This window comes from Galeopterus variegatus, unplaced genomic scaffold (genome assembly GCF_000696425.1).
Source record: "Galeopterus variegatus unplaced genomic scaffold, G_variegatus-3.0.2 Scaffold8352, whole genome shotgun sequence".
In the NCBI taxonomy this organism is placed as follows: domain Eukaryota; kingdom Metazoa; phylum Chordata; class Mammalia; order Dermoptera; family Cynocephalidae; genus Galeopterus; species Galeopterus variegatus.
This window is the reverse complement of record NW_007734463.1, coordinates 35,831-59,959: the sequence shown is the minus strand read 5'-3', so window position 1 is coordinate 59,959 and position 24,129 is coordinate 35,831. Positions and strand designations below refer to the sequence as shown.

The 24,129-nt window shown below is 35.9% G+C and overlaps 1 protein-coding gene across 1 annotated transcript in view; it reads left to right on the top strand.

The window, feature by feature from the left end:
- Positions 1 to 23,921, top strand: part of LOC103608371 (cyclin-dependent kinase 13) — a gene marked incomplete at its 5' end in the record, with an annotated part of 51,606 nt that extends 27,685 nt beyond the window's left edge. The window contains 5 exons of the mRNA XM_008592815.1: positions 8,871 to 8,987; positions 9,703 to 9,834; positions 17,246 to 17,451; positions 19,908 to 20,357; positions 20,910 to 23,921. Of these exons, the coding sequence (XP_008591037.1) occupies positions 8,871 to 8,987; positions 9,703 to 9,834; positions 17,246 to 17,451; positions 19,908 to 20,357; positions 20,910 to 21,760 (1,756 nt within the window). The remainder of the gene's footprint in view (positions 1 to 8,870; positions 8,988 to 9,702; positions 9,835 to 17,245; positions 17,452 to 19,907; positions 20,358 to 20,909) is intronic.
- Positions 23,922 to 24,129: the final 208 nt, after the last annotated feature.

Sequence of the window (24,129 nt, the reverse complement as noted above, 5' to 3'; positions counted from 1 at the left end):
CTTTGATCTTTCTGAATCTGAAGATCTGTGTCTTTTCCTATACTTGGGAAGTTTTCTGCCACTATTTTGTTGAATATGTTTTCAGTGCAATCTCCTTTTTCTCTTCCTCTTCTGGAATACCCATGACTTGGATATTTGAGCGCTTAATGTTGTCTGATATCTCTCTTAGATTTTCTTCAATGTTTTTAATTCTTTTTTCTTTCTTTTTTTTTTTTTTTTGCCTGCCTGTGTTATTTCAAACAGCCCATCTTCAAGGTCAGAAGTTCTCTCTTCTGCTTCTGCAAGCCTGCTGTTTAAACTCTTTGTTGTGTTTTCTATTTCATTGAGCGAATTCTTCAGCTCGGCAGGCTCTGCTACATTCTTTTTCAGGCCAATGATTTCCTTGTACATTTCTTCTTTCAGGTCCTGTATACTTTTCCTCATTTCATTGTGTTGTCTAGCTGAGTTTTCTTGTATCTTATTTAGTTTCCTTAGAATTATCACTCAGTTCCTTTTAAGACATTTCAAGGACTTCTTCTTGTTCTATAGGATCTAGAGCTTGAGAGTTAGTACCCTTCAGTAATGTATTTTCTTTTTTTTTCATGTTTCTGGTATTTTTCCTTTGATGTTTAGTCATTGTGGCAAGTGATTTCACAGTCCACTGGTGTTCTATAGGATCTAGAGCTTGAGAGTTAGTACCCTTCAGTAATGTATTTTCTTTTTTTTTTCATGTTTCTGGTATTTTTCCTTTGATGTTTAGTCATTGTGGCAAGTGATTTCACAGTCCACTGGTTTGACAGTATTGTCTGACTAGTTACCTGCTGGGGATGCCAATTTGACATAGCTGCCTCAGTGTCTGCTCGGTTGCCCGCTGGTGCCTCGGGCACATGGTCGCCTCAGGTCTTTGGCCTCTCCAGGGAGGTGCCTCTCTGGTCAGCACGCACTCAGCCAGGCTGGGGATGGGGTCCGGTGGCAGCAAGGCCTTCCTGTTCGGTCGCACACTGGTGACACAGGGCGCATGATATCCGTGGGACTCGGGCCTCTCCAGCAGGGTGCCTCTTTGGTTGGCACACACTTGGCCGGGCTGGGGATGGGGTCCAGTGGTGGCAAGGCCTACCTGCTCGGTTGTACGCTGGCACCACGGATCGCGTGGTCTCCAGAGATGTCGGACCTCTTCGGCAGAGTGTCTCTCTGGTCAGCGTGCACTTGGCTGGGCTGGGAATGGGGTCCAGCGGTGGCAAGGCCTACCTGTCCGGTCGTGTGCTGGCTCTGTGGGACTCGGTCCTCTCCGACAGGGCACCTCTCTGGTCAGCACACACTTGGCTGGGGGAAATGTGAACTCTTATCTAAATTTAGAGGGATATTTATTTAACATGATAAAAATATGTATCACAGACTAACAGACAGAATAATTTTAGTGGTGAAATGCTAGAAGTAAAGATAAAAATGAGAAGTCGCCTTCTAGTATTATTTAAGAGTGTTTATAAGCAGTAACCAGGTAATTAGTAGTGTCAGGAAAGTGAACATTTCAATAAGAGCTACATAGTGGAAAGGTGAAGGCAGTATTGTCATAATTTGTGTATGATAACTTTGCATACATGCATACATGGAATATGTAAGGGAATCACCTCAAAGACCTCAAAAAATTTTGTAAAATGACAGGAGAAAAAAGTATGTTGGTGCGGGAGCAGGGTGGGCACTGGCTGGTTAGTTGAGTTGGTTAAAACGCAGCCTTGTAATACCAAGGTCAAGGGTTCAAATCCCCGTACCAGCTACCTGCCAAAAACAAAAAAAGTGTGTGTATACATACATACACATACAATATACTAATATACCATACTAATACATACATACTAAAAGTAATAGCTTCTTAAAAATATGTACCAATCATAACAGAAAACACAGTAGGAAAAAGAGAATGCTTGTAATAAAACCACCACCATATATACGTCAGGAATATTAAACTATAATGTTCCTCTTAAAATTATAAGATGACTTGAAGAACTGTTGGAGAGGTATATCATTTTTTGGCTAGGAAGCTCTAATTTTTTTAAAGATGGCAACTCATTCTATATTAGTGCATTCCTAGTGAGAATTTCCAAAGATAGTTTTTGAAACAATCAGTTTTATGCTTATGTGGAAGTATAAATATGAAAATAACCAGGAAAATTCTTAAAAAGAAGGAAAACTTGGCATATCATGTTCAAGTGAAATTATAGTAACTAAAAGCATTTTGGCACAGAATACAGAGGTGAATCAATAGAATTATTTGAGAAGTCTAGAAAGAAAACAAATTAATATGGACCTTAGATTACAGTGCGGAAGACATTTCAAATCAGATGGAATAACTGAACGATATTTATTGATTACTGGTTGTATGCCAGTTACTAGGCACTGAGGATACAACAGGTGGAGAGAACGGCGCGGGTATAGAAAGCTCTTTTTCTGCTTTCTAGTTGGGGGAGACAGAGAAAACAAATTAATAAGATATACCAGGTGGTGGTAAGTGTAAAGCATAGAAAAAGATGGGGGGTAGAATTGCATATAAGGTCAGAGAAGATATCTCCTGTCAGGTGACATTTGAGCAGAGATCTGAATGCAGTGAAGCAACAGCGATGTAATGAAGACCCTGAGGCATGAATGGACTTAGTTTATTTTATGAATTTGTTGAGTCAGTTAGTGAACCATATGGAGGAAAAGAAGCTCCGTCTGTCCACTTAGTAACATACTGTATGTACAGTTTTAAAAAGGAAATGGTTGATCTGGAGATACTGATATGAAAAGCAACATTGAAAAGACCAGTTTTACTTGAAGGCTATGTTTAGTTTGGTACCATTTAGGTAAAACAGATACATCAAAAGACTGGAATTGTTAATGTCTGGAATTGTTAATCTGAACATGGACTTGTGAGAAGGCTAGGGAGGCAGATATTTTACTTTCCTGTTTATATTTTAGCATGTTTTTGTTTTGTTTTTAAGATATCAAACATTTGTAATATAAAAAGATATTTCAGTTTTGATTCTATAGCATTAATTTTAAACATGAAGAAAATAAAAGGAAGTTTCTGATAAAAGAAGTCTTTCTGAGTATAATGAGGCAACAGTATATTGAAAGGCGCCTGGGCTTTGGAATGTTACAGACCTAGGTTCTAATGCCAACTCAGTTACTTCCTGCTTTTGTGACTTAGGTTAAGTTTCATAATGCTCTAAGTTTGTTTCTTCGCAAGTAAAACAGCACTAATAACATATGTAGGGTTGTACAAATTTAATAAGTATAAGTTACTTATTACATACTTCTCCCCCTCACTTTTTTTTTTTTCTTTCAGTAATGCTAGGTTATTTCCTCAATCTAAAGGCTCAGAAATGATGAAATCTAGGTTTGGGATTGTTGTGCAGATAGTTGTAAAACTGATCAAGAGTAGGAATACTATTCAGAATCTGTCTTAAAGAGCTTTACACTACAGTGATTGTGCTATTTTATTTATAAATTGTTTTTTTTCCAGAAAGTATTTTAGGCAGATTACAGAATTTTGTGGCAGAAGTAGCATTGGGTGAAAAAGTGGTGGAAGGAGAGAATGGAAAACATAGGTGGGGACAAAATGGGGTTAATGAGGGCAAAAATGATCTCTGTGTGGCCATGGACATGTATTACATGAGGCTGACACTTCTAACTCTAAACCTCCAGCAGCCAGCTAAAGAGCCTATATGTCACACAATATGCATTGCTTATAAAATAAAAAGACTAAGACTTACAATCATGGAAGAAATTTGACAGTGTCCTGCTTCTCTCTTTCTGACTGTCCCCTCTCCCCCCATGGTCACACAGGCAAAATTTTTTAAACTATAAAGGAATAGACTTCAGTTCAAGAATATAGGAAAAGAAGAAACTATTCATTAATTTTTAAATGAAGCATGTATACCTTCATAAACCAACAGCATAAAAAATTCAGTAGACTTGTGCTTGTCAATCTTTTTGATCTCAGAACTTCTTTACACTCATTATCAAAGATCTCAGTGAGCCGAGATGCTGGGCACCCTTCAAGCTTACTAAAGAAAGAAATCTGCCGGCTGTGCTCAAAATGGAGAACAGCCCGGGGCTGCCCTGAAAATGGGGTACAGCCAGCAACAGTGGCTTTGCAAGAGTTTATATTAGCTTTTGGGCGCAAAATGTACAGGAGCAGGGACGATTAGGTTGATGGAACTGGGTGGAGAACTGCGCCGATGCAGAAGCTGGAAAGTCGTTTCTAAGTCAGGAGGCTTCTCCCAAAGGGAAGGGGGCAGGGGCTTGGTGCTGGAGAGGAAGGCAGGCCGGCGGCTATTTCCTCCTGTTGCTTATTGTGTGCACAATGGCGCCGGCTATGTCCAAAATCCATCACTCAGGAGCTTTTGTTTATGTTGGTTGTATCTACTGATATTTACTATATTAGAAATTAAAACAAATTTAAAATATTCATTTCAAAACAATATGTTATAACATTTTTAATTTTTAAAAGTCTACATTTTCCAAAATAAAATAAAAGTTGAAATGAGAGGCATTATTTTACAAGTTTTACAAATCTTTTAATGTCTGGCAAATTTAATAGAAGTGACACTTGGATTCTCATATCTATGATATGCTGTTTTCAGCAGTCTCAGACAATTGTGCATTTTCTTTGAAACTCCAAAAACTACATAACTAGTTTTTTTATAGGTTGGTTGTAGTGTGCAGTCTGAAAGCATATGGAGGGATATTTTGTACTGTACCAATTGAAATCCATTGTTTTATCTTGCATTTTGAATGGAGCATTTATCCATGATGATTTTGAGACTCTACACATTGGTCATTTGGAAAATATTGGTTCAGTGAATTGAGTAGATCTTTCAAATGTAACGTTTCATTTTATAATATTTATCACCACTAATCTCATCAGAAAAGCCTTTAAGCATCATGAGGTATTGTCAAACTCATTGTGGTTGGTATACATTTTCCAATGTTCTGATTTTCTCTAGAAAGTTTCAAATTTTGTAATTGACAATAAATACTGCTAGTTTTCCTTGAAGTGACAAGTTCACTGTGTTCATATTTGAGGAAATGTCTGTCAGATACTCAAGTCTGAATGACTAGTTTGTTAGTTATTCTTGTAGGTAAAAGTGGTGGGTCATGAAAAAAGTGGCTACCTCAGCTTGCAACTCAAGTAATTGCACAAGCATTTCTCGTCAAAATATCATATTTTGTCATGCAGTAGAAATGCTTTATGAGTATTTTCCATTTTATCACAGATAATGTTAAAAAGATGCATACTCAAGTATTAGGATTTAGTAACATTAATAATTGGTGCTGCAACAAGTACAGTCCTAAGTGAAACTGGCTCTTCCCCGAAATTACATGGTCATGAAGAATAATTACTGCTGATATAGTTTGGTGTCATTGACTTGAATCATGCTAAGGTGCTGGTAGTTTTACCCATCATTGGTTTCCTACCAGAGGTACAAGTCAACACATTGAAAACTACAAGTAATAACTTTGACTTGTGGGACCCCTGAAGGGTCTAGGGGACACCCAGGAGTCTTTGGACCCTACTTTTGAGAGCTGCTGAATACCTATCTCACATATGAATACTGCTGCAAAGCATCTAAATTAACAACAGAAAATACAGCATTACATTGAAATAATAGTATTTTTGTTAGGCCCAGATGATATTCCTCTTTTGAATAATACAGTGTTAGGCAATGTCTTATTGTAATTCACAACATAAGTAGCCCAGGGGAGAAAATGCAAATGGTGATTATAATAGAGTTTTTAAAAGTCAAACTGATAAAGCTAAAACACCGTTTTATAATTTAAAAGCCACAAAAATTAAAACCCATAGTAAAAAGGAATAAATGAATGCTTCCTTAACAGGAAATATGTGTGTATGTTTGTATATCTGTGAATATCTTTATTATTTGTTGTGTGTTTCTCAAACCAGAAATCATCCTTCCAGAAGTAAACAATGAAATTATACCCATTAAAATCAGAAACAAAGTTATCCAGTAGTATATACCATCATTATTTTAGCATTGTTTTGGAATTGCCACATCATGTAATATCCCATAATGATAAAGATAAGTGTGAAAAAATATAGACAAATTCTGATTATAGGTGATATGACTGTAAACATGGAATGCCTCGAAACAACTGCTAAAACCGTTAGGAACCATAAAATCTCACGTAAAAATGTTGAATGTTAAATTTCAAACAGAGCTTTCCTAACTGCTCAGAAAATAAAAGGGGCTAAAAACATTCAAAAAAGCAAACCCATATAAGGAACACAAGATCTCATTTAAAAAATGTATACATATAAAGGAGGGAAAGAGAATTGAATATTTCTAGGATAGAAATACTAAGCATCATAAAGATAGCAATCATTTCTAAATTAATCCATAAATTCAGAATGGCAATTGAATCCCAGCATGATTCTCTTACTTTTTGGAGTATTATAGTATTGATTACAATTCACGTGGAACAAAATTCTAAGAGTAATGAGGGAAGGTTGGATAGGGGGATTTGTCCTGTCAGCCTTTCACAAAATATAGAACACCATGTGGTATTGACATCAGAGTACACTGATGAGTAGATAACAATAGATTCCCAAAACAGACCTCAGATATTTGGGAACTTAGTGTATGCTTTAGCATGTGATGCATTTAGTAAATGGTATTAGGATACCTGACTGGCCACCAGGCACAGATTTTGGTAATATTTTGTTGTTATCAGTTGCTGTTGTGTCCTCCCTAGTTTCTAGTAACTTTCCCTGCCTCAGTGTGTCTGTTTCATCCTGTATGCTGCTACAGTTAGGTCATTTCCAGTACTCAGATATTTCCAACAGCACATATAATAAAATAATTAAAACTCTTAGCTAAGGGTAATGAAACTGATACTTATTATAAGACTATTAATCGGCCAGATGCTAGCTCATTTAATTTTGTAGCTTGGAAGTAAAATGAATCTCCATTTTACAAAAGAGCAGATTCCTAAACTGTAATTTGACCAGTATCACACAAACAGGATTCCAATCTAAAGTTGGTTTCTTCTTAAGGCTGTTTTCATTATGGTCGAAGTGCCTCTTAATACTGTTCTGTGTGGCCCTGGTCTACACTTCCTGCTAAACCTCCCTGAGACCTGAATTCCACCTACACCAATTTACTTAGGTCTTTTCTCAAATGTCCGTAGTTTGCTACTTCCATGCCTATGCCTGTATTCTTCTCTCTGCTAGTAACCTATTTCTCTTATTCCCTTTCCCTCCTGTCTATGGTTTACTTAAACCTGGAATCATAACCAAAATTCTTCCCCTCCTCACTAAGTTATATTTTCTCATATTTCTGCAATTAAAAATATCCTTCATTTCCTATATTCCAATATACTTTATACTTCTTTTATAAAGTACATCAGTCTTCCTTGCAGTATTATGTTTATATGGTTACTTGAAGGAGTATACAGAAACAAGAAACATAGTTTCCGAACTATAATTTAGTAAGAGGAACAGACATATAAACAACTAAAATACAAAGCAGAATGAAACAAATGTCAAATAAGGGAACAAATAGCATGCAAAGAGTGACCATTCTGAGTAGCATGTGGGAATAGAGAAAACCTTGTTGATTAGATTACTTTTATCCGTACATTGAGAAGTGAAAAGAATTTGGCTAGGGAGAAGGAATATTAGTATATAGACCTGAAGGAATGGTCTGTGAGGAGAGAGGCGCTGGGAAACAAGGAAGACAGTTTGGGACCAGATCATAGAAAGCCAAGGCCACAGGAATGCACCCTTCTTTCTTAAGGGAGGAGGTTGTGAAAATTGGTTTTTAAGGCAGAAGAAACTGGGAGGGTACAAAGAATAAGATCTTAATATCTTTAAAAGCTTGGGTTTACAAAAATGCTAAACTATATCGACACAAAAAAGTACTTTTCAGTGAGGTATAGCTTAAGAAACATGAAATCTGATCTCATAAATGTATGTGTTTCTGATGTAGCATTTTATAGTTCAGCTAAAGAATGGCAACTTTAGCTGTCACTTGCTTATATACATTTTAATATGCTTTTATATTTATGTATGTATAGAATATTTTTAATTTCAGTCAGTGATGCACCAACATTTTCTTTTTATATGTGAAGACCAGCTGATAATTTTAGACAATTTTTCATCTACATGTTACTAAATCAGTTTTTAAATGTTTACCAGTTGGAATTACCTATTTGTTTATAGCATTTCTTCTACAAATTACCATAACAAGTACTTACTTTACTAATTAAATAATGAGGGTTTTTCACAATATAGATAAGCAGAGAGTAAAGCACTTGAAATTTCTAAATATCTTGAGATCAGTGACACTACTTAAATTGGAGAACTTTAATGTTTCTTAAGTATTATGTTTAGGGCCCTCCTGTTGATTGCACTCAGTAGCAGTCTTTACACCATAGCTACCTTCCTGAGGAGGTGTAGGAAATATGTTTCTGCTTTTATTGTAGACTACTTTATATTCATGGGAAGAGTATGGACAGTTACCAAAAAACAGAGAGACAAATACTAAACTCTAGTTTCTTAATTTTTTGGTATAAAAAATGTTATGTTGGTTTTAAGGCATAGGCTCATATTTTGAGTGTCACTCATGTTTTAAGATTTCCTTTTACAAATATAAAGGTACTTTCTAAGAATTGGAGTGCTTGGATTGTTAGAAGCATTCACTGAAAATAAATTGATTTCTTAAGCTGGAGTGACTAAAATATTTAATGAAACTTCTTATATATGCATATTGTATCCAGGCTTCAACTTTTATACATTTAAAAATGAGTTGATGTTTTATATAACAGTTTTATATATTATTCTTTTTATGTAGTTTATAGTGATGTACTTATTTTTGTGTGTTGTTTAGTCGTATATGTGGGAGTCCATGTCCTGCAGTGTGGCCTGATGTAATCAAACTACCATATTTCAACACCATGAAACCAAAGAAGCAATATCGCCGAAAGTTAAGAGAAGAATTTATTTTGTAAGAAGGGGGTGCTTAAACATCCATATTGCATTGAATGTTTTTTTTTTTTTTAGAAGTTATTACTTGTGAATTCTGAATGTCACTTTATCCTCAATTGACCTGACATAGCCCTGTCACAGTTCTTGTAGGTCATTTAATTTTGAGTTTCCCTTTGCTACATGCAGATTGTCATGAACCATCATTATGGAAATCAGAGATTTGGGGTTGATTTTGTGCTTACATGAAAGAACTTTAATAATATTGTTTTAAATTTTGGAAACAGCTTTCACGTTTCTTGAGCTCATGTTCTGTTTTAGGAAACTATTCCGTTCAGTTTTTAATTTATGTTACAACAGTAAATTGCCCATAGAGTAATAAGATAAAGTGTTGTTTGCCAATAGTTACAAAATTATGTAAAAATAATGAAATATTTTTTGAAAGGAAAATTTGTGATGTATTGGAATAAAGTGTTATACACATATCAGGGGTCTTCAAAAAGTTCATGGAAATAATTAGCATTATCTTTTAATTCTGCTTTTCTGTGAACTTTTTAAAGTACCCTCATGTTATAAAATATATTTAAAATAATTTTGTTTTTAATTTTTATTTTTAAATTAATTTAATTTTAGTTTTTAAATTTAGTTAAAAATAATTTACTATAGAATAAGTTCCTAATGAAGCACTAAACTTGTGTCTAAAGAAATATATATGACTTGTAATCCTCTCATGCTAGTATTCCTGCAGCTGCACTAGACTTATTTGATTACATGCTCGCCTTGGATCCTAGTAAGCGCTGCACTGCTGAACAGGCTCTTCAGTGCGAGTTCCTACGAGATGTAGAACCCTCAAAAATGCCTCCACCAGAGTAAGTGACTTTTCATTACACTAGCTTCCACATATGCAGAATCTGGACAGTTTTAATAACATGTATATATAATAATCAGAAGATATTCCATCCCTAGTTAAGACAAAATAAATAGAATAGATAATAAATAGGTAAAACAGCAGTAACACACATAATTTGCACGTCTAGAATGTATCTGCTTGCTTACTGTTTAGCTACCTATAGAACTAGCAAAAGCAGCCTTCCTCTAGGTAATTTTAGGGTTAATGCATCCCAGGATTTTTTTATTAATATATTTCATCTAGAAAATATTTCTGCTGTTGCTATTATTATTCTAGTACTACTTCTACCAATACTTATACTACTACTAGTATTGCTATAGCTAAAATTTTGAGTGGTATGCTATGTGTTTTTCATGTATTGCATTAATCTTTATAATTCTATAAGGTAGGTATATCATTATTACCACCATTTTACAGAGGAGGAAGCAGGCGTAGAGAGGTTAAGAAACTTGCCCAAGAATACAAATCTAGTAAAGGGTGGAGCCAGTTCTCAAATTCACGTTAGTCCAGTAAGAAAGATAAGTTCTGAAAATACTCCATGGCATACTACACAATAGAAATTCCTTGTCTTTGAATAAAATAATATTAATATCAGAATCCTGTAATGGAATGAATTATTGTTTGATGGGGGAAAAACGCATAGAGTCTGGGAGTCAGAATAGCTGGGTTCTTGAACCTTCACTTTCTTATGACTTCTGTAATTTCTCTAGGATTATTTTGGGGAGGGCGAGGGGAAAAACCAGTACGTTTGCTGCTTCTTACTGACAGCATCTAGAAACCTTGTATTTTCTTAGTAATTTTTTAAATGATGACAGGCATCGTTAAAAGAAAGCCTATCCCAGTAATAAGACATTTCCATGTAATAAAATTAGCATATTTTGAATGAACAAACATGGGCTTTGGAGTTCAAATCCTGGCTCTTCCACTTTTCAGTTAGATTGGGCTTACTATATTTCTGTGAGGTTGTTGTATTTAGCTTTATTATTTTTATTGACCTGTATACAGTTGGCCTTTATGGGATGATTTGAAAGGCAAAAAGGATCTATCATCTGACATGTTGAGGGACCTGAATCATTCACTGTCAAATTGTTTCATGTTTTCTTGCTTATCAGTATATATCAGTAATCTTGAAACTTTGGTTCTAGTATCCCTTCAAAGAATTTTGTTAAGAGCTGGACCGGTGGCGCACTCTGTAGAGTGCGGTGCTTGGGAGCACGGCAGCGCTCCCGCCGAGGGTTTAGATCCCATGTAGAGACTGGTCCGCTCACTGGTTGAGCGCCGTGCGGGCGCGACACTGAGGGTTGCGATCCCGTTACCGGTCACGAAAAAAGACAAAAAGGAAAAAAAAAAAGAATTTTGTTAAGAGCTGGACCGGTGGCGCACTCTGTAGAGTGCGGTGCTTGGGAGCACGGCAGCGCTCCCGCCGAGGGTTTAGATCCCATGTAGAGACTGGTCCGCTCACTGGTTGAGCGCCGTGCGGGCGCGACACTGAGGGTTGCGATCCCGTTACCGGTCACGAAAAAAGACAAAAAGGAAAAAAAAAAGAATTTTGTTAAGAGCTGGACCGGTGGCGCACTCTGTAGAGTGCGGTGCTTGGGAGCACGGCAGCGCTCCCGCCGAGGGTTTAGATCCCATGTAGAGACTGGTCCGCTCACTGGTTGAGCGCCGTGCGGGCGCGACACTGAGGGTTGCGATCCCGTTACCGGTCACGAAAAAAGACAAAAAGGAAAAAAAAAAGAATTTTGTTAAACCTTTGATTTGGAAAAATTTCAACCTTACAGAAAAATAGGAAGAAATATTCAATCATCGTTCATATATCCTTTACCTAGTTCACCTAGTATTTGGACACATTTGCTTTATCACTCTGTATAAACTTTTTTTCCTGAACTACTTGAATATTATGTTGTGAAAGTGACACTTCGCTTATAAATATTTCATATCATATTTGTAAGAACTATGACTTTATTCTACATACCTACAATACCATTATAAAGAATAAGAAATTTAACATTGTAATGTCTGCTAGGTAGCCCGTATTCAAATTTCCCCAATTGGCCCAATAATTTCCTTTATAGATTTTTTTTTTTTTGAATAAAGAATTCATTCAAAATTTACACATTGTATTTAGTTGTGATGTCTCTTTGGTCTTTAATCATTTCTTGGGGAGTGCTTTTATGACACTGACATTTTTGAAGAGTTCAACCTTAGCTGTTTAGTAAAGCATTGCACAATATGCCTTTGATTGCTTTCTTGTGATCAGAATTAGATTAATATTTTGGGGGGGCAAGAACACTACCTAGGTGGTGATTTGTGCTGCCTGCTCTAGCACATCAAGAGGAATTTAATGTTATTTTGTCCCATTATTAGTAATGCTAATTTTGATCACGTGGTTTAGTTGAGCCACATGAAAGAATTCTGCTAAAACTATGTTGAGAATATTTTCAGTTGACATCTAAACTTTTTTTTTTTTTCCTTTTTGTCTTTTTTTCGTGTCCGGACCGGGACCGGCAACGGGATTGCAACCCTCGGTGCTGCGCCCGCACCTCGCTCAGCCAGTGAGCGGGAACCGGTCTGTATGTGGGATCCGAACCCTCGGCAGGAGCGCCGCCGCGCTCTCAAGTGGCGCACTGTAGCAGTGCGCCACCGGGCCGGCCCGACATCTAAACTTTTTAATCAAGAGTTTAAACAGTTGCAAAAAATGTAATTTTCATTGAATTGTAAGTGTGGACATTTTTAAGTAGAGCAGTTAAGTCACTTATTTTAAATGTATCCAGTGGAATCTAAATATCATAGCATTTTAAATCCATAGTTAGAAAAAGTTTAACAACTGGACTTTGTTCATTTTTCATCTTGAACTTATATTACTCACACAGGTTTTTATTCTAATGTAACATGTGTTTACGCCTGAAAGAATTTTACTGATCACCCTATTGTACTTCTTTAAAACAAGTACAAGTATATAAATGGAAATTTAATTTTAAATTAATTAAATTTAACATTAATCAGTTAATGTTAAATTAATTAAATTAACATTTCCTGTGTCTATAGAGCTTTTTCTACTTGATTAAATTGTCATTGCAAATATTAGTAATACATATTTCAATTTTTAAATAAAGAAAAAACTAATAAATTTTATTGGAAATGCATCCTAATGAAAGATAGGGCTAAGATTTTTTCCCCCAGCTAGTTTGCATATCTCTTGGTTAATGTTACTTTTTCTGGAATGAGACATAGTTCCACATTAATTTTAATTTTATTTTTTATTCTTATAAGTACCCTTGTACATAAGCATTTGAGAGTGGAAGGAGTTTTGTCATAGTTATATCACTGAGTTCTTTGAGCTCCTTCCACATTATGTGCCTAAAGTCTTTCACCAAAAGTTATTTTAAAGACCTTTCAGATGTCAACTTTAAAATTCTTTCTTCTTCCATTTTCTCGACAGCAAAGAATTGGAAACCACATGACCTGCAGAAGGATTTCTTACCTAGTCATTAATCATTTACTTTTTTTAGTGGCTTTACCAATACTTATTAATGACTTCTAATAACTTGTTGCTTTTTGTTCTCACAGCACTTATTTAATCCAATATGCTTAGAAAAGGTTAAGAAGTCAACATGTAGTTTCAGTGCTACTTTGCCAATCCATTTTAAAATTATTTTTTAATTATATTTTTAAAGTTTAAATTTTTGCCAAAACCTTGGAACTATAGGTTTATCACATTCATTTACAAAAAATGTCTGCCATATAGCCATTATAAACTCTGTCCTTATTATCAAATAAATGACCTAGATTAGACTTAATTTTTCTTTTTTGGTGGCTGGCCAGTATGGGGATCCGAACCCTTGACTTTGCTGTTATAAGCCTGAGCTCTAACAGACTTAGTTTTTATAAGAACACACCTGACTGTATTTTTCCATTAAAAATAAACATGTTAATACACATTTGAGGAACATTCTGTAAACCAGTATTAAATTATGGGATGTATCCTATTAGATACATTACTAAAGCAGTCAGGTCAGGATTATAATGATGTGGATCCAATATTTAAAAAGTTACATAAACAGCATAATATCACATCTCTCATTACTTTATAATATGATGTAATGAGTAGTTAAAATTATAAATTATTTACAAGGTAAGGACTATGAAAAAAGACATGGTATTCCTTTACCAAAAAGATAAAAATAAAAAGTAAATAAGGGCTGGCAGGTTAGCTCTGTTGTTAGAGCGCAGTGTTGTAACATTGAGATGAAGGGTTCAGATCCCTGTACCAGCCAGCCACCAAAAAAAAAAAAAATTCAAATAAAATATATAATAAAAAGAAAAAAGACTTGGTATTCATTTGAAAAATAGATGCATGTATCATACTCTTTTGATCAATTTCTTAGGAATAATCAAATGAGGATGGGGTATAAAAAATCAGAAATAACTCCATTGTTTATATTAGATGTCCTGTCAAACTTTTCAGATGTATTTAATGGAAAAAAGTGTATGCAAGTATAGCTAAAATGTGAATTAGATAGGCAGCTAGCCTATAATTTTATTTTTTATTAATAGCAAGTAAAAAGCATTAAACAATTTATAAGACTAAATATGATCAGCTGTCGTGATAAATTTTTCATGATATGATTTGATGAAAATAATTTTAAAAACTACCTTATGGAATCATGATTGATATTTTTTTCTTTTTTTGGCGTCCGGCCAGTGCAGGGATCCAAACGCTTGACTTTGGTGTTAAAACAATGTGCTCTAAGCAACTGAGCTAACTGGCCAGCCCTGAATAATGATATTAAACATGAATATAGTGCCTGCTATGTGAAAGGCACTGTCCAAGAGCTTACATATGTTAACATAATGAATGTATTTCAAAAAGTTATGGAAGGATTTGTATTATCTTTTAATTCTATTTTTTCATGAACTTTTTGAAATTCCCTCATATATGATCTCTACCCCATGAGATAGATAATATTGTTAATCCCATCTTTAAAGATAAAGGAACTGAGGCACAGAGGTCAAGTTACTTGCCTAATGAGACAGAGCAAGTAAGTGGCTGAGCTGGCATTTGAAGCTTCAAGAAAGCATGTAAAACTCTGGTCATCTGGGGAACTGAGGCACAGAGGTCAAGTTACTTGCCTAATGAGACAGAGCAAGTAAGTGGCTGAGCCGGCATTTGAAGCTTCAAGAAAGCATGTAAAACTCTGGTCATCTGGAAAACATTCCTGGGTACATCTAAGAGAATCAGCACCACTAACCTGTAATGTTTTAGCTGTTTGTTGGGTAATGGTTTCCTAGAGATGAGTATTAAGATCATCAGTAAGAGTTTCTCAACTTTAAGTTATAGGAGGGAACAAAGGTCCTTTTTAGTGGATTTCTTTGCTTTGCTGTCATAGGGCTCTCCCACAAGAGCAATGACTTCCCTGACCATCAAGATGGAAGAGTGGAATCACTCCAGTTACTTCCCACTCCGCAGTTCGACAGTATGTCTGAATTGAGAGTATCCCAACAGAGACTAAGGCCCACGTCATGTAATCATGTGATACTGTACACACACATGCACACGCACAGAAAGGAAAGTCTTTGGCGGGTTTATGATGCCTTAAAGCTTCCCAATATCAACATTTCAAACTGTCCCTTTGTTTGTTACTCCAGGAGGTTTTTACACGCTGAGGCAATGCACCATAGTAAGATGGCTGAGAGGTATGCCTTTGTTTTGTTTTTGGACCTCAGGTGCATAGACTTGGTTTAATCATAATCCTTGTGTCACTCATCACATGCATGGCTCTCTTTTATTTATTTTAGTTACTTTAGTTAGTTATTTTAAATAATGTTAATAAGCAGCCATGAACTTACCAAACAAAAGCTAGAACCTTGAAAACAACCCACCTTAATCATATCACAACCCCTTCCCCACCAACCTATCCCCTTGCCTTCCTCCACCAGAGGTAACCATCGTCCCTGTTTTCTTTTGTATATACTTTTCGTTGCCATCTGTTATGTACTCATAAAAAGTTGTATTTTAAGATTTTAGTTGTTTTTAATTTTATAAAAGGGTGTCATGCTGTTTGTACTCTTTTGGGAATGACCTTTTTAACTAATTTTTATTATATTGCTAAGATTCAATCATTGTTGCATATGCCTTTATTTTATAACATGAGACAAGAGTAATTTTGAAAGAGGTCTGAAAGAAGAGCCTGCTTAAACGTGCAGGCCATTCTCATAGCTCAGTCTTAAGAAAGAGGGACATATGGATATGGATATTCTTTTAAAACAATTTCAGGTATACTTACCCCTTTGAAAGTCTTCACGAACCCCTAGAGGTAAACATATCCAGGTTGAGGACTGCAGGTATATATCACCACGTGGGGTTGCTTAAGGGAATCTGTAGATATTCTGGGCAAGTTTATTAACCTTTCCAAGCCTCAGTTTTCTCATTATTAATATAGATATAATGGTAACTTTCCACTGGTTTTTTTATTAGGATAAGAAGAAAATATTTATAAATCAAATATTTATGTCTTTAAGCAGTTTTATGAAATTACATTAAGGTAGAGTTGCTTCAGAATTTTTGGGTAATTTTGATAGTTGCCAGTCACTTAGAACTCTGTTGATGGGTAATGAGCCTCTCTATGCTTGGATTACCTATTTTTAAAACTCATCTGTAACAGCAGTTTAATTTTAGAGCATTTGGTTATAGAAGCAAATAAGAGGTTACTTACTTCTTTTATTACTTCTTTTTACTTAAAAGTAAAGAGCTTTTACTAGAAAGTTTTTCACAAATATTCTAGACTTTACTACTTTTTTTATCCTGTATCTAGTTTTTGCAAATGGCATGTTTTTCTGCCTTCTTTTTTATGTTCTATTTAATGTATGATGTACTGTGACGAGAACTGGCTTTAAAATATCGTACCAAATTAATAGTAGCCTACTTTTATGAATATATATTCTTCATTCATAATTTTGATAAATGATTACTTATTATTTAGAAGCCAAGAAAAATTGTCTGTATAGGTGAAGCCCTGAAGGAGGTAGGGCATCAAGGATGATTTTTATTGGAAGAGTTTTTTTTTTTTTAAAAGATGACTGGTAAGGGGATCTTAACCCTTGACTTGGTGTTGTCAGCACCACGCTCACCCAGTGAGCTAACCGACCATCCCTATATGGGATCCGAACCCGGGGCCTTGGTGTTATCAGCACCGCACTCTCCTGAGTGAGCCACGGGCTGGCCCTTGGAAGAGTTTTACAAAGCCTGTGTATGAAGTCTTCAAATCGATATGGGGTGGTGGAGGGTGTGGTTTCAGTGCTACGTAGTAACTTTAGCATTTTTTTGTTAAGATATACCATTCCCAATTTAATACTTAGATTTTTTTCAGCCTTCCTTTATGGCAAGATTGTCATGAGTTATGGAGTAAAAAGCGAAGACGACAGAAGCAGATGGGCATGACTGATGATGTTTCCACAATTAAAGCCCCCAGAAAGGACTTGTCTCTGGGCTTGGACGACAGCAGAACCAGTACACCCCAGGGTGTCCTGCCATCTTCACAGCTGAAATCTCAGGGAAACTCAGTTGTAGCACCTGGTCAGTAATGCTTCCGTGGGTTGGTTTTCTTCACATTGTGTTGTGGTTAATGCTGATTATATTGCTCTAGTGTTAAAGCATCTTGTGGCTAAAAGATGAAAATTAAGGTTTATTTACTGAATGTGACATTTCCTTATGAGCTGTGCCAGTACAGAAGTTTCATTGCAGTTGACACCATAATTTTAAGCAGTCTCAAGGTAAGGTAACTTGCAAAGAAGTATCAAATTACTTCTGATTGGTGATTGGTGGGATTTCTCTATTTCCCTTTTGCCCCTCATGCAGGAGGCAGTAGGTTTTTACTAACCCTACTCTCAGTGAGGCTCAAAATTCAATGTTTGTGGGTGCTTAGGGAGTAGGAAGAAAGATACAGGAAAGATTAACCAGAATATATAATGGGAGCTATTTCATACCACTTATAATGTCCTCAGGTCAATTTTAATGATATATTTCCCCTGTTATATTAGAAAATCTCAAAGATTAGAATCTGATATTTGTGCCAAAAATGATTTGAAATATGATAAAGATGGTTATTTTAGGTCTAAAGTACGTATACTTTAAATACCAAAAGCAATTATTTGTTGTTCAAAAATGTTCCTCCTTAAAATACTGAATTCCCATCATATATGTAAATATTTGATACACACATAGTTTTGGAGAACAAATTTGTTTTACAGTGAGAGCTGTCTATATCAAGTTCAGTGTTATTTCTGTTCATGTTAAAAATATGTAAAATTTGAAGAAAGGCAAAAGAGAAGCAACAGTAAATTTTTAAAATTTGTATTTATGTTATATGTTTTATATACCATCTACTGCTAAAAAAGGATTTGAGATGGTAGTAACAGAAAGTTTGGATGGTGGTCAGTTGTCCCTGACAACAGTTGTCATATTTAACAAGACTATCAGGTCTTTATTTCTGCTTCTCTTCTTGGAACTGATGTCCCTATCCTACTAGCAAACCTTGTAGAATACAGGGTATTTATTGCACCCTGTTTTAGCTGGTAAAAAATGAATTGCCCTTTTTGGGCTCATTTTGTTGTTATTTAGCTCTAACTTATTATCTACTGTTGCTTCTCTTTTGCTTTTTTCCAAATTTTTCATACTATTAACATGAACAGAAATAATGTTAAACTTGATAGAGAGAGCCCTCATTGTGTAAAACGGACATGTTCTTTTTTTAAATCTTTCACTGGTGAGAATTCTGGTTTTTTGAAAGAGGGCATAATCCTCTCTGTTCCATTTTCATCTCATCATCAGTAAGTGTGCTGAAGTGAGAAAATGCTCCTTCTGTAAAAAACTCCCTAAACTCACATGGAGACTCCCTGTGCTAGTAGAGAAATCAAAAGGAAAGTGACGAAAAATGGCTCTCTTAGAGTGTAGCAAACAATTATAGTTCCTTATTAATGCTTACAAGTCATAAGTAGAACTAGTAAAAGTTTGTTTTAAATTAATCTAAAAATAATACTTTCAGAAGTAATAAAAAGTATCTCAAAACATGTAAAGAGAACATAATAAGATAGCATTCATCGTCAGTTTTTCATCTTAGTTTCTCTTCTGTTAGCCCATTATCTGCGGTTATGGGAATTGCTAATCAGTGTCATCTTATACTTACCCTATATAGTATATGCATTTGAGCCTTATTATATACGATTCAGATAAGATTATGCCAGAACCTATGTAGTAAATCTTCCCAAGTCTAAACTGAGTTAGAAAAAGAAAAACAACTCAGTGTATTTTACAGACGATAAGTCAAGACTGTCATATATGCATATAACCATGTTTCTGTAGGCATTCCTAACTTACCCAAAGTGATTTAACTTAAAAAAAAAAAGTAATTCAAATAAAAACACAGACATTTTATCAGAGTTAGAAAACATCCTAGTTTCTTGGATAATATACTTTATTGTAGAGAAACGTTCCAGTGTGGTAGTTAAGGGCTTAGATTCTGACATCAGAATGCCTGGGTTCAAATCTCACCTCTGCCACGTACAGAATCTGTGACCTTGGGCAAGTTATTTAGTCTCTCTGGGTGTCAGTTTCTTCTTCGGTAAAGTAAGGCTAATAATGGAGCCTGCTGTATAAAGTTGTTGTGAGGAATAAAGGATTTTAAATGCTTAGAAAGAACCTCACACTGTGTTAGCTATTGTCATTTCCCATTCACAAGGTGATGTTTCCTGGTTAAATCTGTAGCATAGGGTTCTAATGGTAGTCTTGATTTTCCTTTTGAAGTATTTACACCTAAAGATAAGTTATTCAAAATTGACTGTAATTCTTTATCTTTTTTTATTTGATTTATGTGCAGTTATATCTTAAATGTAAATGACCAAGGTTCCCTTTTCACAGTATTTCTTAAAAACTCTCTCAAATGTACATTTTAATATGGTAATACAGAGCCATTTTGGGAGGTGGGAGGCACTATGAATTATGGCAGTTCTAATTAATACAAATTTTGTCTTTAGTAAAAACAGGCCCTGGACAGCAGTTAAACCACAGTGAATTGGCAATTCTACTAAACCTACTACAGTCTAAAACAAGTGTTAATATGGCTGATTTTGTCCAAGTGTTGAACATTAAGGTAAACTCTGAGACTCAACAGCAGCTAAATAAAATAAACCTTCCTGCTGGAATTTTGGCAACAGGTGAAAAACAGACAGATCCATCAACACCACAACAGGAGTCTTCGAAACCATTGGGAGGAATTCAGCCTTCTCAGACCATCCAGCCTAAAGTGGAGACTGATGCTGCCCAGGCGGCTGTGCAGAGCGCATTTGCAGTTCTGTTGACTCAGTTAATAAAGGCTCAGCAGTCAAAGCAGAAGGATGTGCTACTAGAAGAGAGGGAAAATGGATCGGGACTTGAAGCGTCATTACAACTCAGGCCACCTCCAGAACCTAGCACTCCGGTATCGGGTGAGTGTGCGTACATCAGACCGGTGGCACGGCTGCCTTCTCACTCTTTTCTAGCTGTTGTTGATTATACACAATGCGGATTGTTCAGTGAAATTGCTAGATGTCCTGAATATTTTCAGGTCACTGGTTTATAGGTTGATTTCCTAGTCTGTTTACTCCCAGGAATAGATTCTTTAACAAATTACCCATGTGTGATACAACTTATTATGAATGTTATGGATTTTTTAAGGTAAACCTATGGTTAAGAAATAATCTTCTCCTCCAAGTACAAAAGGATGCTTGACCAAGGCGTAAACTTTATTCACACAGTAGTTTTATTCCTTTAGCAATAGATAGATATATGTGAAGTACTTTTGAAAAGCCAAATGTGATAAAATTTTTCAGTTACCATAAGTGGTAACTGGTAACATTTAATGGTAGGAGGTAACATTAGTACTAGGAAACCTCTTTCCTTTTCATTTAACATTTGCCAGAGATGGAACTGCTAATCATCATTAGGACCACCCACAGGAAACATGGTAACTTTTGACTTTTCTGCTTTGTTTTACCTAGGGCAAGATGACCTCATCCAGCACCAAGATATGAGGATATTGGAGCTAACACCCGAATCAGACCGGCCTCGGATTCTGCCTCCTGATCAGCGACCTCCTGAACCTCCTGAACCACCACCAGTCACTGAGGAAGACCTAGACTATCGGACAGAAAACCAGCATGGACCCACCACTAGTTCTTCGTTAACTGACCCTCATGCCGGAGTGAAAGCAGCCCTATTACAGCTGCTTGCTCAGCATCAGCCCCAGGATGATTCCAAAAGAGAAGGTGGTATTGATTATCAAGCAGGAGACACTTATTTGCCCGCTTCAGACTACAAAGACAACTTTGGATCCTCTTCTTTCTCTTCTGCTCCTTATGTTAGCAACGATGGTCTAGGAAGTAGCTCTGCTCCACCATTGGAACGACGTAGCTTCATTGGAAATTCAGATATTCAGTCTTTGGATAACTACAGTACTGCTTCATCTCATTCTGGTGGTCCACCTCAGCCTTCTGCCTTTTCTGAGTCATTTCCTAGTTCAGTAGCTGGATATGGAGACATTTACCTCAATGCTGGTCCCATGTTGTTTAGTGGAGACAAGGACCATAGATTTGAATATAGCCATGGTCCTATTGCAGTCCTGGCAAACAGCAGTGACCCTTCCACAGGGCCAGAGAGTACTCATCCTTTGCCAGCAAAGATGCATAACTATAACTATGGTGGTAACTTACAGGAAAACCCGGGTGGCCCTGGCCTCATGCACGGGCAGACCTGGACTTCTCCTGCCCAAGGACCTGGATATTCACAAGGATACAGGGGACACATTAGCACATCAACTGGCAGAGGTCGAGGCAGAGGGTTACCATATTGAGTATGTATTTCCTCAGGCACATCATTTTTATCTGGAAAGACTTTTCTAGCTGCAGTTTAAGGCAGTAATCCAAGAGACTTGAATAATATTAATTCAACAACAGCTTTATTTTTATGTGGAGAAGGGTCTTGCATACAATTGTTTTAAGAAAAAGACAAAAAAACCTTTGCTTAAATTCATGCTGTTCTAAAAACTAGATCTGTTGATTGTACATCTTCACAAATTCTAGTTAACAATTTTATTTTGTATTCTCGCAGTTTTAAGTGGATGCTAATCTTAGGGACATAAGCCTTTTATGGCCCTCTTGCTGATCTTCTGAACTATGCACATTTGTGCTTTTTTGTAAGTTTGGACCAATTTTTATGTAACAAACAGCCCCTCCCAGCCTCCCCTCCAGTTTTACAGCAATCAGAAAGGGCACTGATTTATTTGGTATTTTTCTTTTTACAAAGCTACCTTTAGTCAGAGGTCACTGTCAGTCTTTGCACCTGCTTTCAGTGTTATTGTGAAAGGTGTACTTTGTGCTCATTTCAGAAAATAAAACACAACCTTTCTCTTGATGCAAGTTTTATAAAAAAAAAAAAATGGTCAACGTTATTTTTGTTTTGTTTTGCAGATTATCATAGCCTAGCAAAATGCATTCAAATGACAGTGGGTTTTATATGAAAAATATGGGTGGGTTGGGGAGGGTAAGTAAGTGCCTTAACAGGTAGGCTTAAGGTCTGAAGAAGTAGTTAACCTTTACACCCATTTGTCTTTTAAAGGGAATCGGTGCATTGGAGAGGCAGGAAGCTCTCACGTTGTCAGGAGCTGCCTGTTCAGTTCCTGTTAGGTTCATTCCCCCTGCCTGTCCCACTTTCCCCTTTTCTGCCTGTCTTTGAGCTGTGTTACCTTTCACTACCACCTTCTCTTGATAGGGGAGTGAGAGCAAAGAGGGAGTAGAACTGCAATCAGCACCTTTTGTTACTTCTGAGAAGTTCTAAAAAGTTTTGTCTTTTAATGGTTGAAAGTAATAGCTACTTGAGAATTCTAGAGTACCAATTTCTTTCAGGCTGCCTTATTGTTTCTGTTTCCATTTTCCATGGATAATTGGAGGGCAGTAGTATAGAAGCTAGGGTTAATCACAGAATTGGCATAATCTATTAAAGTTCACTGTGGGGAGGGGTGGCAAACACCGTATTTGATGATACGTAATGCCATTTTAAGAAAAGTCAACTCTATTCACTGTACTTGTTAACTAGAAACATTGCCTACATTGAATTTATTGAAGCAAAAGGAAAAAAGGGAGAGAGAACCTCTTACCTTCCTTCCTCTCACCTTCTGTAAAGTTTATTATGATTTCTGCCAGTCTTAGAGCAACTTTAGTTTAACATTTTTTTCTTTAATTGAAAGCAACAAAGAGTGATGGGGTAACTCTTATTTAAATTGTAATGGTGTCAAGTCTCACTAACTTTGGGTGCACACTCAGTCACACACACACAATTATAATAATCCTAGAAAGGAACCAAAGGTAAATAACCAGTGTTTCTATTATCACTAAATGGAAAAACAGACTCTGGAAATTAGAGTTGTGCCAATTAATCATTTTGTTTTAACTGCTTTATTTTTTTATCGGAGTCTTAAATTGCAACAACTGTTACAGAGTGGAAATTGCTCCAGTTCTAAAGCCACTTAACCCTGTGCCCTCTATCTGACTTGTGAACCTTCATTTCAAAACAGTATGTGGGAAGCATTAGTTTGGTGACAGTAAGAATATTTTAAAGAAGGTAATTTGCCATTTTACTACTATAAAATGAGTTTATATCAGTTGACCATTTTATTTTTGATGGAATTTTTGTCGTTGGGGAGAAAAAGATGAAAGAAAAATTATTTTGCATTTATTTGAATATTGAGTACTAACAACTTATAATAAAACTACATTGCAGGAAGTGAAGAAATATTTTGAAATTTAGCAAAATAGCTACAGTATTCAAATATCTGAACTTTTAATATGGTGAGTCTTAGAGCTTTAGACGTTCCTGTAAGTGACAATATCTAAGTTATTCTTAATAGTCACACTTGATAATTCTGCTGACCATAAGCAGCTAACCTAAAATTGAAGATATTTATGTGACATGAATAGCCTGTGTTTTAAAAATTAAATATTTTATATAAAATTGAACTGTGTTTGGATAGTTTTTCTAATTGAACATTTCAGTTACATATTTATGTTGGGAGAGTGGCTGGGAGGACAGGGACGTTGTTGCTTTGAAATTGAAAGTTTGAAGTATAGCTTCTGATATCCCAAGACAGCGTTACTTACTTGTGAGACATACCAAATAAGTATTTTATGTACCACTTAAAAGGAAAAACGTTGCCAGTTAAACCAC